The following is a 27,088-nucleotide window of genomic DNA, read 5'->3' on the forward strand; positions in this document are numbered from 1 at the left end:
AAAAAAAACTGACCGATTTTATATTGATCACACACACACATATATATATATACAATTATTATTTTTCCATTTTTACAGGATTCGGAAGAGTGCGTCATTATTATTATTTGTATTGTATACAATAACCAATGGAAACCTCGAATCTCGCATCTCGTATAATAATATAATTTGTACTTGGTCATCGTACATCGTTGAAATGAAAAAAGAAAATCAGTCGTCGTCGTTATCGGTAACTGCGTCCGCATCGATGGTTGTCATCATATCGTCTGCGTCGATGGTTGTCATGTCGTTCACTACGATAGGCGCTGGCTCGTTATTATTTGTCCTTGGTAACCCGAGACCAATTGTTGCACTTATTTTGGTTGTTGCTTGTCTGAACGAATTCTGCAACTTTTCCTGAAAGTAATATAATATAATAAACACGAAATCGTATAATATTTTGTATACATAAAGATTTTTTTTATTATTTGGCTCCAATGATTCTGCTCGTCTAAAAATAATGTTTTTAATAATAACATGATACTTAAAACCTTAAACTATTGGTTCAATGATTAATACATTACTATTTACTATTGTTTATTTTTATGTATAATTTATAAAACGCTAAAACCCCAAAAGACTTATCAAGCAACGATTAAATAAATAGTTTAAATTAAATATTTTTTTCAAAAACGTTAAATCACACAGTAGTTTACTTTGAATATAATACTATAAAAATCATTTTTTTATCCAAAAGCACAAACATTGACGGTAAATACAAGTGTCTTACATTAAAAATTTCGGCTTGCGGTACGTGCGCTTTGCGGTGCGTCCAAAATAAATAATAACAACGGCTAGAAGGTTTATCCTTTGGATTTCGCATTCTGCGGGTAGGAAATATCGTTATGCCACGCGTACCTACTGTTTAATTAATAATGCAACGTACACATTTACAGGAACCGAAATCCTCTTGCGCCGTAGGTACCCCAAATATATGTAATATATATATATATATATACTATACGATTAATAATCCAGAGACGGTCGGGACTCGGGACACCCGGAAGCTTGCATATATTCATAAGCTAGGCGTAATAAAGAGCAGGCTATGTCCGTTGATAAAAATGACCTCGTGGGAAAAACGCTGTATCTCGTTGAAAGAATAATAGGTCGAATCCGTCACAAATTTCGTTATAATATATTGAGCGTATTCGTCTTTATCACATGCATAAATATTAATTGTAAAAAAAAAATATATACCAAATGCGAAATTCGTGTACGTATAATAATATGTCATAATATATAGTTACTTATAACTGTGCGGGGTATGGAGGGGCATGGAGAATAATGTATATTAAAATAATATAGCTGGGAGCCTTTGATGGATTTGATTAAAAATAGGTTTGTTAGGTTTTTGTTTCACAAAATTTAAACGACCGTTCGTATATAATTTCGCAAGAGTGACCGGATGGATAAGAGAAATATATTTCTGTATGAGTAATGAATTCTCCGATTATTTTATCATAGCGGTTGAACCTTTTAATATGTTAATATCAATACTTTTTAAATAAAACGAATTAGTCAACTCTTACCTGTACAACGTTTATGCACATAGATGTCAGTGCGAGTCCGAAAACCAAGTATACGATAGACACAATCATCACGAGTTGGTTCTGTGAAATAAATGTTCAGTATTAATGGTTACGAAATAAATATAAATATGTTAAATTGCTATCAAAATATTGAATGGTAATGGATAATCCGCGGTAAGACTTATTGTATTAGCGGATTGGCGTGTACGCATTGTTTTTTTTTTAAATAAAAGTTATTTTTTTAAACCTTTTTTCAATGATTTTAAATAATAACTTTTTTCTATTAAAATTATGTCGTGAAAATTATCGGACGTAATAAATTATCTTAATCAAACGATAATGGACGTACCTTGGGCACAAAATCTCCGAATCCGATCGTCGACATGGATATGAAGACGAAATAGAAAGATTCAAAAAATCCCCATCCTTCCTCGAAACAGAACATGATGGCTCCAATGACAATGTACACTACCAGCATGATGAATGCCACTGAAACGGGCAGGTTGAACTCGTCGTCAATAGTGTACACGCTGAGAGCTGGCGTGCTGGGAGATGTTGGAGGAAATCCGGATTGGCCGTCCGGTACTCCGCCAAACATATTGCTTGGCCTCCGGAATTTGGTAATGTCGTACATCATCTGTACGCCTTTCATAACCTCCTGAAAAAAAACGGTTAGCATTGGACTTTGTTACAATAATTTGGAGGAATAAAACACCGGGAAATTGTGATGTGTATAAAGGAGGAGGGTGAACTCCCGAAATATCGATAGGTACATATAACATATTGCTCTTTCCTATTGTATAAAATATGTTGCAAGTTTGGGTCAGATATGGTTAAAGTGGTTTAAAGATACCTACTTAGAACAAAAATGTGGATAATTACAATTGATTATCATAATAATTCCACTTGTTTTTCAGCTATTATACTGGCTCAGTTTGGTTTTAAAATTAATTTGAAGTAGGATTAATATTTTACAAAAAGTCTACTTTCTTTCTGGTAAAGTTTATCATAATTATAAATAGCTGTAAAATATAACGATTGGATGAGGAGAGGACTTAGATAAATATTTATCTAATCTCTCATTTCTGACATAAAACGTACCGAAACACACAATTTATTTGATAAAAAATATAAAAGTATTATTATAGTCATATACTTGATTTTGGTAAAAATTTTAATTTTAATGTTGATTTCAATAAGCGTTTAAATAGTATTTAATGTTTGCGTGTTTGGTAAATAGCATAATATCGAACATACTGTACCAAATTAATTTTAAATCAATAATAATTAGATTTCAATGTTTGAATTTGGGGCTTATGAAGTAATCGATTTCTAAAAGCTTTTAAAAGTTATTTTGTATATTTTATGGAAACACAAACAATATAATTGTCTTCGTTGTATTACTGTTCACATATTTTTCCTCCGGTCAATAGAAATACGAAACGAAACATTAACGCCGTTACTGTCGGTCTTTTTAATTAATTCAACGTCCATTATAGCTTTAAATTAATTACTACCACTTTTAAAATGCAACGACCTATCAAATCAAATGATACCCCCGATCTCTTATTTTAATGTGGTTACTGTAGATAAGAGAAAAAATACTTTTTTTTTGTTAAAAGAGTTAAATAGTTTGTTTTTGTACATTTTGAACCTTCATTTTAATTTTTAAATTCTGCACTTATAAAAAAGAACAGTAGCCTTTATTTAATTTTGTAATATGGTACGAATGTTTGTGTTGTGGTTATTATATCCACTTGTTATTTTACTTTAAATTTTAATAAGTGGGTTTAACTATTATACGTATCGTTAGATCAACATTTGAAATATACTACCAAATTGAGTAAACAGTTGTAACTACGCGTACCTATAATACTCTTGACGTACAATACATGAAATATTTGATATTTGAAAGGATAGTTTGATAGTTTTAATTTTTAATGAATTAATAATTTTGATATTCATAATACATCGTACAAAGTATAGAATCAAGAAAAGCGAAGGTAAATACTTTTCATAAACATATTATACTTTTGACCCATTTTAATCTAATTTTTATCAAATATTTTGTTTTAAATTAATACGTTAAAAGTACACGCTCACACACACATATATATTGTATTATAAGTTTATTATATTTAATATATTTATTTCATATACAGTTCAAAACGATTACTTTTAAAATATTAGCACAACATAAACATAGGTAAGTTAGTTAAGTAAATAATACCTAATTTAATTTAAAGCTCTCACAATGATTGATAACATTTTCCTATTGATTTGTATTGGTATGGGTAGTGTTTATATAAAGTTAACTTCTGTTAACAATTTAACATATATTATTTATAGATCATAACAATCATTTTGAATTTTTATATATATTATTTTTAATTACTATACTAGAGTACAGAATCACAAAATAAAGTAAGTAATTCGTGATTTAATATTAGGAAACAGTCGATAGATATTATATTTTGACTGTATTCAAGCGCGTATGATATAAGGTAATTAACGTAATAATATATTTATACAATGCACAAAGGTCGTTTAATCACAAATAATATACATTTCATATTGGGCTTACACTTACAATATTGTATGCACTACTCTTACTAAAATGTACAAAATATTTTGAAATGAAATAGTTTATTAGTCATGCGTGTCCTTTATGAACGAACTAAGACTTGACATTCGCATAGTCTAAATCCACAAGTCATTCATAAGTGATAGCACTATTGTACGCTATACGGTTCGTAGAGTTTAAGGTTTATTATGGTCATGGAAATTATTTTAACTTACTTGAACTGGAGCAGTTCTGCGAACTTTTCGACAGCTGCCTGTGTAGTATAGACGCCGGACGAACGCCCAGAGAAATTTAATGCCTCTGGTGAACATTTTACCAAAATCGGCCAACAATATAAGGAATATCGGTATGCCAAATATTGCGTACACAATGGTAATCAACCGTCCAGTATTCGTCGACGGAGATATATGACCGTAACCTGAAATAACGAAATTCCATCGTGAGTTACAATTTATAAGAACCGCGCCTGGTTGTCTGCAAGTATTTTTTACAAGACACGAAAAAATAATAAATAAATATAAGACCTGATAAGCAATGAAAAAAAAACGAAAATGTTTATAAATTTAATGTAGATCACTATAAAGGCCGGCTTGGTGAATATCTGCGTTGTTTGAAAAATATTATTGCAAGGCTTATCTAGTGGCATACTTGGCGTGTTCAGTTAATTCAAGTGTTATTTTGAGGCTTCAGTGACGGTGGGATTTTATGAATCTGGATGACTGGATTAATACACGAAAGCAATTCGTTTTAGTCGATTATTAAATATATATTATAATTTATAACCTAATGATATTAATATATAATAGTGTATAATAAATTTAAAATATCGTATTGTTATTATGGACAACTAACTAAGAAATTAATTGGTATTGGTAATAATTAATTTAAAAATATGTATTTAAAGTAATTAGTGCCCAAAAATGTATTTTTGCCAACTGATCACGAGGCTATTAAATATGCAGGGCTCTGTGGGAAGGGACAGTTTTTATATTTGCATAGCCTTCAAGCCGGCCTTGACAATAAATAATATAAATATTCTAAGAAAAGTATTCTAAAAACAGTGAAAACTATAAAACAGGTATAGTTTTATAATTTGTTGACAGCTCTTCACACGTAACAAAAATATAGAACGTGTGTCATACACGCATACTTGTCGAATTTGTATAATGTATACGAGCTGAAATCATTTCCTCATATGCAGAATTATGAGAAGTGTATAATATAATAATATTGTTTGATTTGTTAATAGATATGTGATTTTAGCGAAGCTAGATTTCGCATTCGACGAACGTTATTAATTTCTACACTGCACATATTATAATGTAATCATTTAATTTTAATTTTAATATTACATACAAATATACAATTGTAATATTGTGAACAGTGCATTCTTTATCTTAAAAATTATAAGCCTTTAAAAAAAAAATATTTTTAAATAATTTAAGGTATAATAAAATAATATGGTACAATCAGTTCTAATATTTTAATTGAACTAAACGGTATAATATGCTAGTATAGCATACTAAATTATACTGTGTTACATTATATTATATTTGTTATTAAATTTTATTTTTCTTCATTGAGTATAACATAATATTTTTCAAATTTTTATTGTTATAAAAATGATTTTTAATTCAAAATTAATGATTATTATATTTATTTATTAGTTTATTCAATACTTCAGTAGTAAGTTAATGCACTAGTACATAATACTTTTATTTAGTTAAATTAAATAATCACATCAACTAGAAATTTGTAAGTATTTAATTGTTATTTCACAGTATACTTAATGAAGAGTTTATTGATAATCGATGTTCGTTAACAATTTATAACATTTACTTACAACGTATTGAATATATATATATATATAGGTAGTAGTGACATACTGTGTTTACCAGGAACATAATATGTTAAAAAAAATATCATATTAACGTGCATCATTTGTATTGCCTATCGACCAAGCGTTCAAGCTTAATTTTTGAAACAATTATAAATGATAATTCGTTTGATCCGACATTTTACATACTCATGTGTCGACTATTATATTATTTGATGTGTGACTGATCTAATAAGTGCATTCAATTTTAAAATTATAAATTTAACTTGTACTTAGCCCATTTGATTAAATCTACTCGTGTGTTATATTAGTTGGTAAAATGTTTTAATAGTTTAGAAATTTGAATACATATTTAATAATGTACACGTGTGTACAATAAGAAAGTAATTTGTTAAAATATGCATGTAATTAATTTTATATAATTACGCGTACATAGTGTATTCGTATATATATATATGTAACGGAATTTTCATTAGAAATTGCGTACTTTACACATGTTAAATACGTATTGTAGGTCAAATGAAAATGAACAATACTATGCACTATGCAGTATACATTTTAAATACCTACCAACATGAAATAACAATGGATAATTATTCAAGGTATATACTTGTTATTTCTAATTTGTTTCATTCACCATGTATGTACTGGACTAATGTTATATTAATAATATTTAATACCGTCCAATACGCCTTATACCTGAGGGATGTTTAAATTCTTCAGTTCCGCACAACAATGGATTACTATTACACTATGTGAATCTATAACGGATATCAACCGGCATAATGGGTAAAGTTAGTAAAACGAGACATAATGGAGTCGACTCAACTAGATTATTATTATTATTATTATTCACAGGACATAATAATATTATAGATTATAATTTATTCAGATTTTCTACGAAGGTACGAATATCCGTGTTTTGCGAGTAATCAGCGTCATGTAGTGTTGTTTTGTTGTTGTTGTTCATATTTCTAATTCCGTACGTCGATCGATGGAACGAATGTTTGGGTGTAAACTGTAAATACGTTGCGCCGGGTCTAGTGGCTGGAAAAACTAATATCAAAAGACTAGAATTTTAGCGGCAACAAAAATATTTTATACCGAGGGAGTTAGATTAGATTGATTTATGAACCGTTTAAAGTTTAGACGAATGGAGCCTAGTGAATATTTATTATATGTGGAAAACGGGCGCCGAGATAAAATTATAACTTAACCATCGCATCACTCTTCTTGTCCAAACATCAAACACCAATCATTTGTCTGCCGTAGTAACATTATGATAATTTAACCAAATAGCTAATTCCATTTTTGATGTAATTAACAATATTTATGTTATGTACTATATGAGCATGTAAGCAATGGCGGATCCAGGATTTTATTAATTTATTTTTTTTTTTGGGGGGGGGGGCATAGATCAAAACGCAAATTTTAAATTTTTCAGTAATTAATAAATACATACAAATATGTGTATTTAACTTATGCCAATGGGGGGGGCGAGGCCCTTTGGCCCCCTTAATACAATATAGGTACTTATGAGCCCTATGTCCCTATGAGCCCTAAATATTAAACAACGCTATAGTATTAATAATACCAATGTAAAAGCAACGACTAAAAGATATTTTTATTTTTATTTTATTACGGGGAAAACAGAAAAAAAATTGATAATTTTCAAGTATCAAAAATATTTTATTAGATTGAAAATTTGTCGATTACGATTATTGATTTTTAGATAATATTTAATATTTATATAAGTATAGCAAATATACCATATCCGAAGTACGACAATTAAATTGAAAATATTATCAGATTAAAGTAACTACTAGGTTTTACAAAAAATCACAAAAAATGATAAATCATGTTATACTAGTATTATATTTCCCTTGTGAAATATAACTTACGTTGCGCTATTTACTGTGAAACTTAAACGAAAAAATAGCAATATTTTATAGTGTTCGTGATAAATATGATTAAGTTTCGGTGTGATAAGACCACAAGTGAACTGTGTTTATTGCACCGTTAAAATGTAGTCAAACGTTTTTGAGACCTTATAATGTAATATATATGATATATAATATTATACGTGTTATACGATCATTATACCTGCAGCCATCATGGTGTATATTAGAAAAACGTGGGATAAGGCCGTAAAAAAGAACCGTGTTATCCGGTCATCTTAATATAATCGTGTGATCAAAATTTATGTCATATCTGCAAAACGCATTTCTCTTTCAATTAATTTGCTGGATGAAAAACATTACCATCAGAAGATGTGAACGAATAAAGTTTTGCTGCACGAATATAAACTTTAAAGCTTGATTAAATTAGAAAAAATCCTCAAGTCGACACGTCTGCATCTCTATTTACAAATATACTGATCTTAAACCTCTCTCTCTCTCTCTCTCTCTCTCACACACACACACACGCGCGCTCGTGCCGACTGTGGTGTATAAATTAGTTTGCAAACCGTTAACAAATCACTATGGAAATATTCTGTTTTTAATTATTGAGAAATTCCAAATTACAATGACCGATTAAGAACTTAAAAATTAAAAATAATTTTTATTTTTTATTTTATATAATGATAGTTTTTTACAAGGCTTTAGCCTACAGGTACCTATTGGTATTATTGTATATTGTATTTAAATGTATATAGCTAATCTAAAACATTATTTTTATATATTAAAGTACACGGATTGGATCTGTTATTTGGATTATCTGCTGTGTACGGATCGATCTGAAATACATTTAAATTAGGAACACATCGATAGCGGGAGGAGGGGGAGGGTATCTATAAATCGATAGTTAAACGCGGCAAGAACGCTGCGGTACAAGCTTTGATCGATTTGCGAAACAGAAACACATCACTCCTGCCGCGCTGAACCGACAGTCATGGGCTGCGAAATGCGCGCATTTACCTATGGTCGTGACCACGGTGAAACAGTAAATGGCCGAGTTGACGAAGCTCCACGAGCTTCGGCCGCTGTACGTGGTCGTGCCCGCCTCGAACGCGTCGTGCAGCTGCTCCTCGAACTCGACCAGTTTCCGGCGGGCCGTCTGTTTCCATTGGTCCGCGCCCATCCGCCGGCTGTCCGTCCACAGACCGTCCAGGAAGTCGCGCTTCACCCGCTTCACGCCGCACTTGTAGAACGACTCGAACGCGCCTTCCGTGTAACGGAACACTAAACCTCCCACGCCGCACATGACCACCAGTATCACCTGTGCATTGGTGATGAGCAATGGACCGCGTCAGTTAGTGTGCAATGGCGCTCGCAGTGGGGTACCGTGGGATGCTGGGAGATGCCTTTCCCCCCGCTGGTTTAGTCAATATTAATTTTTTTTATTGTTTGCAAAAGAAAAAAAATCGCAAGTGAAAATAGTAACAGATGAAACAATAAAATTATATTATGTTATGTAACCTAGGCTTATACAATTTTTATTTGATGACCAATCATTTTGATATTTCATAAAGTTGGTTAATTAGTATAAAATTAATAAAACAACTAGTGATTTATGAATTATAGGATTTTTTCAGTGCCATTGATTTTTGCAGTCTTATTCGTTATACATTATGGTTATATAGCATATACATATATATTATGTTTATATTTGCCCTTCCCCCCCCGATGGAAATTTCTGCGGGCGCCCTTGGTCAGATATGCGTGTATATACATATTGTTATATATAATTATATAGAGCAAGTAGTCGCGTATAGGGCCGGTGTTCGAACTATGTATGCGGTCATTTCTTATCTACCACCACTTATGATCTAACCCGCGATCGGCCAGGTTGTCTAGGTATTTCGCCGAGATGGATGCGTTCCCGAGATAACTACGAAAACAGGTGTGTAATATCCGAATTGCGGCCCGCGACTAATGTTTCTACCATCTTGAGATATATGTGCTTATCGTACATTCTCATACATCATATATGTAATAAATAATATTGTCGTTGCTAGTTTGATAATGCCCACAGTGATCGGCAATCATACAATATAGGTTGTTCATAACATATTATCATTTTAATGCTTATTATGGTTTATTATTTTAAGATACGTTTATTGTAACAAGCATGTTATCGCTAACCGTTTAATAGCGCGAAAGTTACAAGTTAACAAAAAGTTTTGGTCGGAAACATAATATACATAATATCATCATTATTATTATTTTAAATATTTCAATTGAAGCCGTGAAACAATATTTTTAATTTACTTCTAAATGGTCTGAGTATAAATGGGAAGGAGAATCAAGGTTTGATAATACATAAAATATAATGTTGGTTTTATATTTTTTATTAGTTGGTACCCAAAAACCACGTGGGCCGCAATTCGTATATACGCTGAAAAGAACATGGACAGAAATTTGTATGTACTCTTGATAAGTATTTGAACGCGATTCAAAAGAAATGTTTGCTGTGAGACAAAACTACATTTTTTTAGTAGCTACACACTATTGCGAATCGATTCCCACTTCCACCACGGGGAAGGATGTATACATTTGGAGCGGAAAAACTGAGCAATCCATTCGCTCGGTTTCGAAAGATGTATTTATGATATATATGTTGGATATACAATGCAAAACGACAGCGGTGGCGGTAAAGCATCAATTCTCGGTAAATTTTTATCCATGAAAAAACCCATTTGTCGGCATAAGCCGAACGTAATATAACACGAAATAAAATTACCGAGTCAATCCAAAAATGAGTTTTTAGAGTACCAAGTATCGATAGTCAAAATACACAAAACCATCAGTTAGAGACTTAAGCACTCAAAAAAAAAAAAAAGAAAAAAGTCATGTTAAATATTTTAAATCGATTATTGCTCAGAATCAAAATAAAAAAACGCTTTCTATAATATTTTATAGATATAAGAGTATTGCAAGTATTTTGACCTAATCCTGTCTAACTCGTATACGCGTGACATATTTTGATTTACCACTGTGCCAAAGATCGCAAACCGGTCGGTGAAAAAAGTCACGAAGAAAAATGTCAATAGTTACGTTAATCGCATCATATAGTGACGTTGCTGTGGGGGCTATGGCCTACCATATTGCTACAACTCTACATCAGACGCGATCGATTATTTGACGCCGTCCGAACAATGCACACACCCGCGCCCCACCCCTTCGCCCATCACACGACTATATACCGCGTCTCTAACTATACCGTGTTGATAAAGCATTTGCGTCCGGCACTCCAGAACTTTTTCCACTCGTCATCGTGCTCCTGCAGGAAACATCGCCACTGGTGTCTCAGTCCCGTTCCGGCCTCGTCCAGCTTCTTATTACCGTCTCCCCGGTCCTTGGCCTTCTTCTTTTTCTTCCTCCTCCGGGTCGTCGTCGCCGTGCTCGCGGCCGCTTTCCCCTGTACGGATTCCAAGAGCGTTTTCTCCGAGCTCCAGAAACCATCGGTCTCGTAATCCGTGTAACAACTCTCGTTGTTCTCGTCGTCGTCATCGTCGCTTTTCTTCATCGTCAGGCGGGCTTCGCGACCGGGATCGCTCGGCGCGACAATGTAAATACCGAGATATTTTTATGACTTTAAGCGAATCTTACGCGGTGTAATAGTAATAATAGGTTATCGTATAATGTTTTTTTCAAGTCAAACTGGTTGTCGTCACTGCTAACGACACCGCCACCGAAAACGTTGACCACCGGACGTTCCAGCGTTGGTGTACTGACACGGCACATCATATAAAAAACATTAAAACTGTGTCACAGCCCGCGAAATGCCTGGCCGTGTATAAATAGAACTCGGTTAAATATAACCGAAAAGCGGCAGCTAGCCCGCACGCAGTCTACAGTTCGTCCTTCTACTATTGCTCGATTTTCGTCGTAAACACCGTTATTATTGGTTCTTGGAAATTGATGCAAATATAATTTTTTTATTAAGTTTAATAAATAATATATGCTATCGATAATATATGTGGTGAAATATGTAATAATGTAGTCGAGTGTGATCAAAAAAGTATCTTCTAGTAAATATAATATTGATACTAGTGAAGAAAATTTTTTTTTTTTTTAAATAAGATATTATGTATTTTTACCCCATACATTTTTAAATATATTATCAAAAATGTCGAATATTCATATGCAAGTAAATTATATCAAGAATAGAAGTGTTAGTATATTTATTTTATATTAAAAAATATTATGTTTTTCGAAGTTTTAGAATTCACTTCGTGAAGTCCAATAATAATTTATAATTAATCAATAATAATATGCAAGGAAAGAAAAAAACCAAAATGTATACAGTAATACGTAATTATAAAATTCTAAATCTATACATCTTGAAACAAAAACATGTTAATATCAAATCTAGATTCTTCAAATTTATTTTCTAGACAATTATCGACGTACAATAAGTGATAATCCCCACAGTCACGAAAAATATTACTATAATTGGGATTGGAGATGATTACTATTTGCGTACATAACGTATACCGTCCACTACCTCTCATTCCTGTGTCCGTTTGTACACACATCTTTACCATACGTGCTAATTTTAATAAAAATAACTTTTCTCGTTGCCCGATTGGCAGTTTTACAGTACTCTCACTAAACAAGTATACCTATTTATTCACCGTATATTAGACCTAGAATTCTGTTGCATTTACATGTTTTTATTTAAACCTGCGATAATAACTGACGTATCGCTGTTAGCTATTGGTAATAGCGACAAAATCGGTTTTAACTTAACGATTACAATTGCTTACATTTTAAAAACGCTTATTATTTATAAATATTATAATATACAAATAAGGGAAAATAATTATAATTTCAGATTTTTTTTTAGTAAATATTTGAAGATTTTAGCGCATACTTGGTGATCGATTCAAATTTTAATAGCTGCACTTAATATCAAAAATATCGCAAACTAAGAATAAAGTAATTGATTTGACATATTAAATTTTGCAGATATAAACTATTATTCAACTATAAACTATGATACAAATAATGTATAATACTTTGAAGCTAGTATTTATTTTTAAGTTCCACATATTATGTACAGTGTTGTAAATATTTTGAGTTGATCACCGTTGTTAAAATCGAGTATAGAGAATTGTATTAATATTTTATCACTAAAGTAGTCGTTATACGTGTTATAACTTATAAACAAATAGGCACGCGAGGAGAAAATATTCTTTGTTGATAATATTTTTGTTTATGAGCTTTAGTGAGAACCTTTTGAATAACCATTGAATACTATTCAATATTATTGTAGTGAAACAAACGCATCGCACAACAAAAAATACAATTAAATCGAAAATTCCATGTCTAATCATATTGTTTATCTCGAATTCGAATTGGTCCTGTTAAAAACTATTCATTTTGTACCCAAATTATTCAGCACTAACATGCCTCGTTTATAATTCATATTATTCGAAGACATTGTTTTTACGTGGTTAAGTGGTTTATTTGTTTTAACACAAACATAAATATATTTGTGCTATATGCATAAAACATTTGTATTACGAAAGGCGATTTCTTTTTCGTTTTTGGTTTTATATTTATAGTGCTTTAATCCATTCATTTACATATTTTGTACTTGGATTTCGACAACTTGAATACACTATAATATTACCATTAATAATTAATTTTATTTTCAATTCGTTCCTTTTCTTGAAATTGTATAACATTGTATTCAATTAATGTTTAGATGATTTGAGTATTTGACAGCGGTATAGTAGATAACTTTTGTTTATAACGATTGCCGAAAGCTTTTGAAAAATAAAATAATAAATTAGAAATACCTTACCTATTGTTCATTTTGAAAATAATTTTTTTCCCACTGCATATTTAAAGTGAAAAATTATATTTTTGTTTTACAACTTTTAAGTTGTAATAATGAAATAGGTAATTATTTTTCACTTGAAAAATTTAAACTTAAATACATTTGTGTAATTGACTTTCACTAGGTAGCGGTTATAGAATAAAATGTATTTTTTTTTTAGTTGTATTCAATTGAATTATACAAAACATACTATAGCTATAAATAAAAATTAAAAATTAAAACGAGTGACGTAGGATAGGATTTAATAAGATAGTAATTTTGACATGCTATTTTAAAATTCAAATGGTTTTAGACCTTTCAGAGGAAATTAAGATCAATTTAAGATGATATAATTGTTTAAACGATCTAATTATGTTGTAAGTACATTATTCAATGTATACTCTAATAATATATCGAAGTCGTATATAGTATTTGAATACTACTTTAATGTAACGAATAGTATAAAATAGTATGTACCTATTATGAAAAATTGTTGAAAGATTATTCTTTTATAGTTTTATAGAATTTATTCTATAAATATAAGAAAACAAATTGTTTATTATGTAATATAATATTTTTGGTGTTTAATCAAATATGCATTGTCTTTTGTTCAGCACTTCAGCGTCAATGTTAAATAAAAATATCTATACAAATTATTACAATACACTGATATAGTTCATGGAAAATACAAAAATATTAAATAGCACATTAAATTGTCAATAATTTTGAGAACTGAGGCAAAATACAAACGTTGGTATAAGTATTTATTTTTATTTTTAAAAGATTCTTGTATTATTTTCTTTTTTTTTTTGTTTAAGTTTGTTTAATGTATTGTTATGATGATAACTACCATGGATATTATATTGATAATGACATACCTATAGTTCTAAACAAAATACCTTTATATGCGGTTGTAAAGAAGTAAATGCTTTGTAGAAAATAAGTAGATTATATTTATTTCATGTTTTCGTTTGGAATATTGATGCAAGTTTGGTGGTAATTGATATTTACCTATTTGTTTATTGTTGATACTATTATTATTAAAAAACTACAAACGAGTTTCCACAATTTATTTTATAAGTTTATTTTATATTTGTTTTTGTTTATTTAAAATTAATATTATTTATTTTTAACTAAATAGGTATAAAGTATTTTGAAAATTCACGTTATGATTTATTTATTAATTATTATTTAGAAAATCAAAAAGGCATTACTGTTACCTTCTGCTGCCTTTATAATAACGGTCGCTTTGGAGTGATTTTAACTCTTACTACTCATACTTCTATGTACACATTTTAATAAGGTTATAATATGTTATATATATTATAATAAATTCAAAGGAGAGAATTTGTTGTTTATAATTGTACGAGCTTATATTATAAATTATAATATTCCATTTAGTTATAATAGTACAATTTAAATCAATTGAACAAGTAATGTCATCAAATCAAAAATTCAATTTGGACGTATTTTAAATTTTAATGATTGCAAGTTTGTAAATTATTTATTACTTTTATCTATTTTTTTTTCACTTGAGTAGTACATTATAGTTTTGATATCATATTTTTAGATTTTAATCCATAGTTGTATAGTAAAGATTCTAGATGTTTAAATATTTATTACACGTTTGTCACAATCATGGTACCATTAGCACCTAATTAGGTGTCCCCGAAAATGTTTCCACATTATAATTTATTAGGTTAATATGTAGTTAAGTAGTTGTAGGTATAAACATTTTCAAAACGAATTGGGAACAATGCAGAATTTATTATACCAACAATGACACAATGGCGAGCGTCTAAAGTACACAATATAATATGTGTCTTGAGGTCTGTACTCACTACTTTTGTATTATTTCAACTTACCTATAGTTGTAAACACAGTGCCACAATAAAATACGGCGTTTAAATAATTCCATTCTGGTTTGTTGTTCTGCACGAAAAAGGATTCGTAATCTCGAATGAGGTTTACGGTTTCTATAAATATTGAGTCATTTTTTTTTACGATTTTCTCCATCAGCTAAAAATAACAATAAAATAAACCGTACATTAATTGCATATAATATAATATAAATCACCAAATAATTAAATTAAGTTAAATAAAAATATTTTTGTTTAATTATTAGTATTTTTTACCTATTTATGTTATTTTTGATATATTTTTAAACATACATAATTTTTAGCCTGTAGTGATATAAATTTATATACATCATTCAAAGTTTTAATTATTAATGTTGACTCGTTGGTGGTAGCAAACAGATGTATAGTCGTATAGCCATTATAAGTGAAATATGTTAAACTTCAAAAATAGTTTATCCTTAAAATTGTAGGTACCTACAACTATTTATTTAATTACATTGTTTTACCTGTATTATAAAATGCATATTTGAGCAATATGCAATACTTTATAATTCATTAAGTTTAATTTATTTTAAAAACATAAAACTGAATAGCTGTACATTAGTGTAATGTAATCATTTTTTTTGCATTGTATGTGTTTTATTTAAATTAATGTATATTATGAAGTGATATAGATATAATATGTAATACCTTTTGTATTTTGATTTATCGTTTTTATATGTATTTTCCTAGTACCCCTTAGCTGATTCGTTATTTTTCTATATACTTTCAGTTTGTAGCTAGTTGATAAAGTTTTGTTAAGTTATAAGTTTTTTTTATAGAATATAAACTAAAAATATTACAGAACATTGAAAAAATTACTCGAATAATAATGATTTAATTTTGATTGTGAAGTACGCTAATTATTAATATCTACTTAAGTATAACATTTAATAAATAAACATTGGTATCTTTTTAAGTTTTATTAATATTTTATATTTATTAGGGAGAACTACTAACTGGAAAACGTGTGTTATTTTGACGACGGTCATTATAGTGGTATGCAAAATGCAATTAAATCGATTTTCACTTAAACATGCTATAGTTAAAATATCAGAATAACTTTACGTTGACCAAAAAATAACTTCAGGTACAATTATGCAGTCTAAAAGATAATAGACGCTTTTTTAAATTGTATTACGTTATGAATATTATTATATCGTAGAAAAAAAAACCACCAAATAAGCTTAAAAATTATCCGTATTAAAATTAATACTTAACATTATATTGAAATAATTCCTTTGATCGCGATTCGTGTCACTGCTATTTGTTATAATATTTTAAGTTTAAACGTACAGGCGTATTGCTTATTATTAATTTGCTTATGAATCAATACTTACATTGGCAACATTTATAACCAACTGTTCTCTCCCTCTGAGAACTATGTTTTGGTCTTTGGACCCTTCGACTGCTTGAAATATTAGCGCTCCAGCTGCGCAATAACCAGCAGCAATGAAAAGTAGGAAGAAATGAGTAAGCCACATTCTAGACCATTCTCTAATTTTGTCGTACATCCAGAAAACGGCTCTTTCGCCAAAGCTTAAACTGGATTTGGCCGTGGAGACGATATCTTTGACTCCTTTTTAAAATTAAATATAATTAGTAGGTACTTTACAATTTAATAGTTCTTCGTGTTCAAAATAGTTATAACTTAAAGGTATTTATATATATTTTTTTAAAGTACCCAATACTAGTTAATTTATATACTGTATATATATAATTGTAACTGAGTATCATTTGGTATCATATTTTTTTTTAGTTGAAACAAATTTTGTTTAACTATGTTATATAAAAGGTACGTACATTTATACATATAAAATGTATAATACAAATAAACCATGGTAATAAAAGGGGTGTGCGAAAGGACTTATGTAAACTTTTATGGTAAGGATCATCAAGTAAGACAGTAAATAAAATTAAGCGTCTAAGCTATACAAATTAAATAATGACTATGGATTAGTCCAATAGAAATATTTTTAAAATATATTATTTTTGGTGGATTATACTCAAAATCATTTTTTATATTAACACGTGTTAATAAAATGCAACGTTTTTGGCTATTATAGGATATTTATTTGAAACGTTTAAAATTAGTGATGGTAATTAATTTATCGTATAAGCCTATAATTATCCTGAAAATAGAACATAATTTAATTTAATTATGGTCTTGGAATTTAATAACTCTGTAAATATCAATATTTTAACAAATAAATGGTTTATAATGAAATTATAAAGATCACTAAAATGTTTTTTTTGCAGTGTACACTTTTTTTAATTTTTTTTATTGTTAGTGGCTTACAAAAGATAGCCACTGCCGTTAGGTATTTCTATTATTAATAACGTGTTTGACGCAATTCGTAATTCATATAGTCGGTGGGTAATCGTGTTTTTATTTGTTAGAAATAATACTATCACATATACACCACCTACCGTATTCGTAATTACGAACAAAGGTATCCAAAGTTAAAAAATAAATTTTCGAAAAGGCGAATACCGCTATTGCAATGTAAAACGTTTACATTCATTTATGCAAAATTAATATTCACTAAACGATCAATTGTAGGCACATTTATTATAAGATGAATTTCATCGGATTTAAACATAGAATTAACTGCCTCGGCCTTTTACATTCTTTAGTGTATATTTTCTACATAACTCTTTATCGACATTTGACCTAAACTAACCTGATCTAACCTAATTTCGAATTTTAATGGCTCTCAGTTTCGTTTGTTATGCTATGCCGTGCCGTTTATAATTCTCAGCAATTACCTACCACCAACGTTTCTTGCCGTTAATTTGCACCCACAACATCGCAGGAATAAAATCAAGGAATAATATTATAATCAAAAACGATGATACGACGTTTACCTTCTAGCTGTTTGAAGAAAAAATCTGTGGCTTTGTTGGACGTGTACGCCTGGTAAAGTTGCGGTGAAAATCCATTCGGGATGGTCGGGTCGGCGGTCGGGGTCATAGGCATGTTCATGCACATGGCGGTCGGGGACGACGGGAAAAACTGGAATTTCGGCGGTTTCGCCGGTATATCAGGTGCAATCTTCAGTGACATTGTGCTGCGCGACAGGCGGCGTGCCGGTGGTTTGGGCACATCCAGCTGTTGCGTGTCGGCCGCAGGACGGTGTTCATTGTCCTGTTCTTGCTGCTCCTGCTGATGATGATGCCCCGGCGGCCCGTTTCCTTCTCCTCCGGGTCCTGCGATATAAATTCACAAAGCACCGGGCCACACCGTTTCAATTAAAATCAGTTTATACAACAACGAAACGTCTCGCTTACGCGAAATGTGCGCACTAACGTATAATAATTTACTCATTACGCGTTATTTTAAATAATTTGTACCATTGTTTATGTTTACTTGTGTGAGTATGATGTTAGATGATTAAAGTCATTCGATACGTTTACGTTTTCACAAAATATTGACAATATTGTGAAATCCAATCAAATATTTCTGTGAAAGATTTATTCAAAATTACATTCCTAATCTTTACGATAATACTTTTTTTTAGATATTTAGCTTATTTTATTGTTTATATGTCTAATATAATATTATATACTGCATGAATATTTTAACAATTTAAACTTGAAAAACCCTAAGTTGACAAAAAAAAAAAACTTTGAACTAGTATTATTAGAGATGAGATTAGTCGATACCATAATATATTTATACCTTGACATTTTGGAAAAATGCTATATACGCATCTATTTATTACAAGCGACTAAAGGTTATTCGAAAGTTTTAAAATTTATTAGAACTGCACCGTAATAAATTAATAAAATTGTATTGTAGTCTATGTGGTTGAAATTAACATTAGGTATATCATCATACTATCAATGTATTTAATTAAATACAATGGACATCATACATTAATAAGATACAAAATATTGAGATTTAATGATCTTATAGATAACCAAATACATGCATAATTTAAGAACGTACGTACTATTTCTTGTATACACCTAAGTTTAATATTGTTATTATAAATTATAAACTATTGTTTTGGGTTTATATTTTGGAAAATATATTTGCATTTTTAACAGTTTTCTAATCAATCATCTCATTGGTTAATGTATGAATTTAAGTAGCAGTTTTTACATCATTTTTTTTTTTTGTTTTACCTCATCATATTAATTTGTTAGATTTTGAGTACAAAATTGGTTTTATAGATAACGTGTTGTTTTAAATATATTTGAAGTAGGGTTAACCCATTGAGATTTTTCTAATGTTAAATATTTTTCTTTCATATTTGTCATAGAAAATTTTTAAATCGTTTGTTTTTGTTTTGTTTTTTTTTTTTTACTTTTGTGCATTAATGTAAATATACATATTGTATTTTGTATTGTTCATAATTTTTATTTTAATATTTAAACAGTTGTAATTGTGTACCTATCGAGTAACCATGCATCTATATAATATTTATATTTTTTACGTTATTTTTGAAAAATTAATAAATACTAAAATCGTTGTTATTGTATAACACATACCAAAGTACTTATGCAGTTTGAATCAATTTATTACAAATTTAATATACTATCACTATAGTTACGATATTTTCATTCAATATTATATTAATACATTTTGATGAGGTAGACGAATTAATAAATATTACAAATATTTATTAAATCTATATTTTATATATCATAGATTAATAATTATGTACATTTTCAGCTTATTTTAAAGTCCATGGTAATATTAATTATTGAAAAATAATATATTGTGATATACTTTTTTTAGTAAAAAATGAGGAAAATAATTAAAAAATCTTGGGTTTTAACTAATAATTTTTAGTTAATTTTAGTTCATACTATACAATTTAATATAACTGTAATGTTACATAATTATGACATACTATTAAATAAGGTAACAAATATGAAGTACACAATATTTAAATAAATAGTATTGTAGAATTTAGTTTACTTTTAGAGGTTAACGAAGACACATTATAAACACATGACTGGTTTTTTATGATTTTATTTTTTAAATAAACTTTGAAATTATTTTTAGATTAATAAAATATTTTATATGCAAATATATTTTTGCAATAACCATTATTCATGTTTATAAATTGGAGAATCATTATTTTTATACTGTAAATAATTTAACAAAATATATTTCCATAATTTCATGTATACCAAGTATTTGAAAAAAAAAATGATAAATTTAAATATAATTTAAATTTTTGAATGTCTTTTTCTTTATTTAACATGTGTAATGAGATAAACTGATGAATTTCAGTAAATATAAATATATATATATATTTATGTATTATAATATAATTAATCAATACATTCAGGAATACAATAAAATGTTCAAACATGTTGAGACTATTTATGTATTTTTGAAGAAAAATGCTAACTGATTTTAAGTTACTTTCACAGTGTTACATTTTGAGTGATAATGCAATTTTGACTATATATTGTATTAGTTCACATCTGCGTACAGTATACTTACCTACTTCGTTATTTTGTAATGGAAAAGTCTTGTTACAATCATGAACCCTACTTTATTTATTTACTTTACATTTGTTTAGACAATAATATGGGTTTTGTATTTAAAATTTACTTTTACAAAGATTAATTAAATATATTTATTAAAAAAATAGAATTTTTGTGAAGGTAGTTGTTATCACAACATAACTTCGATTTTTCATTAAATAATAGAAAAATGTTTACATCAATAATGATTAATAAGGTTTGTTTTTAATTGGATAATATTAAGTATGTTAAAAATTATTTTATATTAATAACAAGGGTTAAACGTAGAAATTTAAATGTTTTAATATTAAGCACTCAATATACTAGTACTTATTATTAATTACTATATAAAATACATTGTTTTTTTGCAATATTAAAAATGCGTACTTACATTCTTTTAATTATATTGTTTAGACATCTATGACTAAATGATGGCAAAGCAAACGCTTATTAAAAAAGATTGTGATATCAATTACTTTTGGTAAAAAGTTACAGTAAGTTTTGTATTATTAAAACAAATTAAATCCATTCATTGATCCGTCTGATTTATTGCTTAAGGTTTAGATACCTATATTAATTTTACATCGTATAATGCAAACTGTCGTTATTTTCCCATAAATTATTTTAAATGTCACGGAAAGCCATCAAAACCATCAACGATGTCAATGCGTAAGTTTATTTAAATGTGGTAATAAAAAAATGTTTATAGACAAATTGCTACAACACTGTTTATACATCACATGTCGGGAATATAATAATAATGATACTTGTTATTAATAATCAACACGAATTTTTATTACTTATTATTATTTTTTTTTTTAGTTTCTAATCATTAATGTCGTATACCATAAACTTTTTTAACTATGCATAGCAGTAAAATGCGATAACTATCCATTTAGGACATTATTTGGCACATACATATTTTAGTAACATTTTGTTCTTACAAAAATTATTTTAATATTATGGCGCGTAATTAGTATTAAATAATTTTCAAAATAAAAAAAAAAAAAAATTCTAATTTTTGAAAAACATTGAATTTAATTTTTTTTTGCTTTATATAATAAATAAAAAAAATAATTTAAATTCATTAAAATACGCGTTATGTAACAAAAATCGAAAATGTACATATTATTATAAATGTTAATATTGACAAAAATACCTTTTAGTATTTTACCTCACATATTCAAAAATAATATTATTGGTATGACATTATTATTTTTAATCTTTATAAAATGTATTTTATTCAATATTATAGTATAATTTTATAAGTTACATTACTTTTTAAATCACGCATATTACAGCATATTTACAAGCTTTAATTTAAAATTGTATTATGTGATTCCTAGTTATTTAATTGTTAGTTTAAATAATTAAATAAAAATGAATTGAAAACTTGAAAAATAATGGACCAAAATAAATATTTAAGGTTTTTATCTAAAAAGTGATAAATAATAAAAACATGTTGTTTAATACATCTTTACATTTTATTGCATACGTTTCTCCTACTTAATTGGTATTTGCATGTAAGCATTTAGATTATTGTCATACTTGTATGTACTAATTTATTTTATTAGGTATAAATTATTATCATTATCCTTTTTCACTAAAGTTAAAAATTAAGCTAAATTACTTAAATAGTTAAATATATATTTCGATTTTTACATATTATTGATATGTGATTTGCGGCAATTATAATAATAATAATTATTGTGACACGTGTTGTGCATGCGTTAGATCTTAAAACTAATCATGTGTGTAATATAAATAATTAATTAATTTTCATACAAAATAAAAAGTTTTAAAAGCCTAATTTTATATTCATTGGAGTATTGGATATTAAAACGTTAACATCTGGTTTTTGAAATTGCTAATTTCATAATTAGTGTTCACTCGTGCAAGTATTTCAAAATTAAGATATTATACAGCATAGGCATTGTAACGAAATGTAGCATTGTAATAGCATCTCTCCATAATCCACTTTCATTTGGAAGAATAATATTTAATCGTTTACTGGAATTAATGGCCATGTGTTTAATCCGGACGAGATATAAATTTAACTCTCCTTCGGTATGATGATTAATTTCCTACGTACTTTAGGTTTCGAGTGAAGCGAGGAAGCTATTGATTTTATAATGACTATAGTATTTTTAAGTTTTTTTCCACAGTAGTATTTCATATTATAAAAATGTCTACGCCATACGTATGTAATAATATTGGAAATTGAACAATGACTGTATTGGAGTACATTATTGGAATTTTCGTTAGATTTCAAAAAGTTGGTAAAACATAAGAAATCACTAATGACTGTAACGGTCTATTTCACCGAAATATCGATGATTTTTTGGTAAACCATGCCTTGACTATAAATCATAATCGCTTATAATTTATATACATACATAGTTATCAAACCTAAGATACGAAAATATCAATATCCTTTGCTGAGATGAATGAATAAAATCGAGTATTATGCTTGTTTATAATGTGTATAATGATTAATGACTAATGATATATTGACAATAATTAATTTTATAAATATTAATATAATCAATTGTTATTTTACAAACCAGTAATTGTTCGATATTGCTAACAATGCAAACTTTCGATATTAAATCAGAATTACTAATTTTTCTGACATAGGATTATCAAGTGTAATTCTTTTTTCATCCACTAAATGTGTAAATAAAATAGAAATTGTATTTAATAACCACTAGTATGCGTATTGAGAACAAATAGGGTCTACCTGTTGGACAAAAGTTATAATATTTACATTTTAAAAGGTAGCTATAGTTAAATATTTTACATGACGAATTCGAATATTCGATGATTATTTGAATAACACAGGCATGTTCAAATAAAAAAAAAATCGTGGGCTCGTGTAAATTCCAATAGTATACGATTGTTAATTTATCCGTCACAAATACATTTTCATATTTTTATTTATCGATAACATTTTTGACTATGTTTAGTCGTTTAGTATAATAGGTATCTACGATGTCTATAACCATCATTTTTTTTTTTTAAAACTGCCATGTTTATCGTTATTTAATTTTTAATATATTATTGTATAATTTAAAAATAATTGATGTTTATTTTATGTCGATATGGACAATATGTACTTTAGACGAATTAATTATATCGATTTTTATATACAAACGCATTGGAAAATAATTTACTATTCAACTATTTTGTTGGGCTATTAGTTTTTTAAAACTACATACCACTTTATTTTTCTAAATTTAAAATCACTTATTTATTCATATAATTTCATATCACTATTAAATAGAATAAAATAGTATGACGTTATCTCTGTTTATTGATACTAACACGCTCAAAGTTTAAATCGACTGTTGAAATTAATTACAACCACCGTGTCGGTTGTACGAACTGTGATGATTATTACTTGCCTATGTATTAATTGCAGTGCGTCAAAATATATTTTATAATACTGCACAAAGTCACGGCGCGAGATGGGTTTATGAAATATACAGAGACGAGTGGTTCACGGTATTTACGTTATTTGTACATAAGTACCAAGTTTTTTCCTGAACTATATGTCTTAATACCCCAGTACCTATACCGGAAAAACCTGTCAAACCGCTATACTATATAAAAAAAAAAAAAAAAAAGACATCGGAGTAACTATGCAAGATATATCGATCGTGTGTAAAGACTAAAGTACAAAAGATTGTAAAGTAATTGTATTCAAAGACGTCATATCATAAAGTTTATAATACATATACGATATATATATATATATACATATATGTGTACAGTATACACGTGTATATATATATTGTATATAGTATGGGTACCTACGTTAAACCGTTTCAAATACCGCCAACTCTAGGGCTGTGTGTAGTTCGATCATAAAAGATTGTTTCAAAACAATATACATCGGCGGAGTTGACATATTATTATATCCTTATACAGTGTGCAGGTAAAATGTTCGTGCCGGTGAAGTTTTTACGAGTTTCTTATCGAACACTACGACACTCTAATCTCTATATTATGGACTATATACTACTGAAAAATCGGAGCCATTTTCAGATCATCTCATTGTCGATTTATTTATTTGCTCCCGTAACGAATCCAATTCGAAATTCCGTTTCTAAACACGTTGGTCACTTTGATCGAATTTGACGACAAACTGATTTCGTTATATTTTCGTGACAGACGTGCGTAGGTACTTTATCGTATTTTTTAAACCACAAACTCCATTTTTTTATCTACCTACATATTATTATTACATACCTATCTTAGAATGATGTAATGCATTATTAAAAAGTTCTGGTCTACATCCAATAGTTTGAAATATGAATGTCTTTGGAAGCTGACACGTATGAATAATTATGCGTTTTTTTATTATACATTAAGCATATCAGCGTTCTTAGTTCAAGAGAAAAACGTTTTATATTTTATTAGATTTATTTTTAATATTTTGATTAATTCTGACAATATATTATCAGACAAATTCAGTTAATGTTACGTGTATATATAGTAGGTATACGTTTAGTTATAATATAATGAGTACATTTTAACATTTTAACTATAGGAAACGTTTGGTGTAAATGCATGTTTTGTACATAATTTAGTTAATATTTATTAAAATGTAGTATTACTAATATGAAAGTAAATATTTAACTTCTTTAGCTTTGTACCTAACCTATAACTACAAAATTAAATGTTAACTATGATGTAAACATATTTACTTAGAGAAAGGTTAAATTATTGTTGTATTAAATAATTATTTATAAGAGACTGACGTTGAAATATTTAAACACAAAAAGTTAATCTTTTAAAAAAATAATTACTTATTTGTTATTGTCTTAAGAAACTTTAAAACGTATTAGTTACAAAACTATATTTCTGTTTTATTTTATTTAGCTCAGCCAGCCCATTAATTTCAAGGGTAAACACAGAACAAACTTCTAAGAAATTCCGTGATATATTATTATATTATATTATATATTAATATCGAAATAATTAAGTTATAAACGGTATATTAAATATAATAGTGGTTTTAGTTGAATAAAATTATAAATTACCTAGATAGGACAATATTAAGTGTCTTTATGAAGTAAAGTGCTTGCATGCAGATTATTTGTACCTATTTTAATTTTTAGTACAACCTTTTGGGATTTGATACAAATGTATCATTATGTATGTAGAATATTATTATGCATGGCACGAGAAACAATTCATTATCACTCGAAATATTCATCAGATTACTTTATGTCTATACTTGAAATATTTCTGGTCCAAACGTCGGCGGGATGTATATATTTTGTACGGATTGACATGAAAACATATCAGCGCATTGTACCTCATAAACGCGTTTATTATTGCAAATTTTATACGACGGGATCGTGGTGGGGCTGTGGGGGTTGTTAATTTTTCAAAACCACAGTCGACAATGCTCTGACCGACAACAAAAGCTCGCGATTGGAAAAAAAAATAGACAACCGTCGGCACTCTGCATCGACGTCGCTTATTTATTTACCGTCCATTATTGTCCGGAAACCGTGGCTTGTGATGCTGTAACGCCTGTAACGTACGGCGAGGAGTCCGTCGGCGCCTCGGACCGGAAATAGTGATAACTACGCGGTGGCTGCGGAAGTAGGGTGTATATCGTTGTGCCCTGCAGTATCGCGGTATAATAATATTTTCGACGCGTAGTAATGGCAAAATAATTGGTAATCGCACAAATCACTGACGGGGCCTGCGGCGGCCGTGTCGACGATAACGGGCTTAAAGGTACCTCTCAGCGACTCGGTCATAATAATGATAATAATGTGATCTGTAGACCGGTCAACGGTCGTGGCCGTACTGAATAAACCAAAGGGTTCGTTTACATCGGGCCGAACTCGCGGTTGTTATTTTATTTTTTCCATTTCTCTTAGTATTTATTTTCACTCTCTCTCGCTCTGTCCACATCCCTGTG

The 27,088-nt window shown here is 28.8% G+C and overlaps 1 protein-coding gene across 2 annotated transcripts; it reads right to left on the minus strand.

Annotated features, from left to right (window-relative positions):
• Positions 1-26,961, minus strand: LOC113552333 (TWiK family of potassium channels protein 18-like). Of its 2 annotated transcripts, XM_026955180.1 has the most exons (8): positions 26,648-26,961; positions 18,529-18,870; positions 17,001-17,239; positions 15,628-15,781; positions 4,371-4,573; positions 1,921-2,229; positions 1,572-1,652; positions 1-396 (listed from the first exon to the last, which is right to left on the minus strand). In XM_026955180.1, exons 1-8 carry the CDS (start codon positions 26,652-26,654, stop codon positions 211-213), a joined length of 1,521 nt encoding a protein of 506 aa, XP_026810981.1. In that variant the 5' UTR covers positions 26,655-26,961; the 3' UTR covers positions 1-210. The 2 variants fall into 2 exon arrangements, with proteins under 2 accessions (XP_026810981.1, XP_026810982.1); XM_026955181.1 differs by lacking the exons at positions 15,628-15,781; positions 17,001-17,239; positions 18,529-18,870; positions 26,648-26,961 and adding exons at positions 8,911-9,211; positions 11,156-11,692.
• Between the last annotated feature and the right edge of the window lie 127 nt (positions 26,962-27,088).

This window comes from Rhopalosiphum maidis, chromosome 2 (genome assembly GCF_003676215.2).
Source record: "Rhopalosiphum maidis isolate BTI-1 chromosome 2, ASM367621v3, whole genome shotgun sequence".
NCBI lineage: Eukaryota > Metazoa > Arthropoda > Insecta > Hemiptera > Aphididae > Rhopalosiphum > Rhopalosiphum maidis.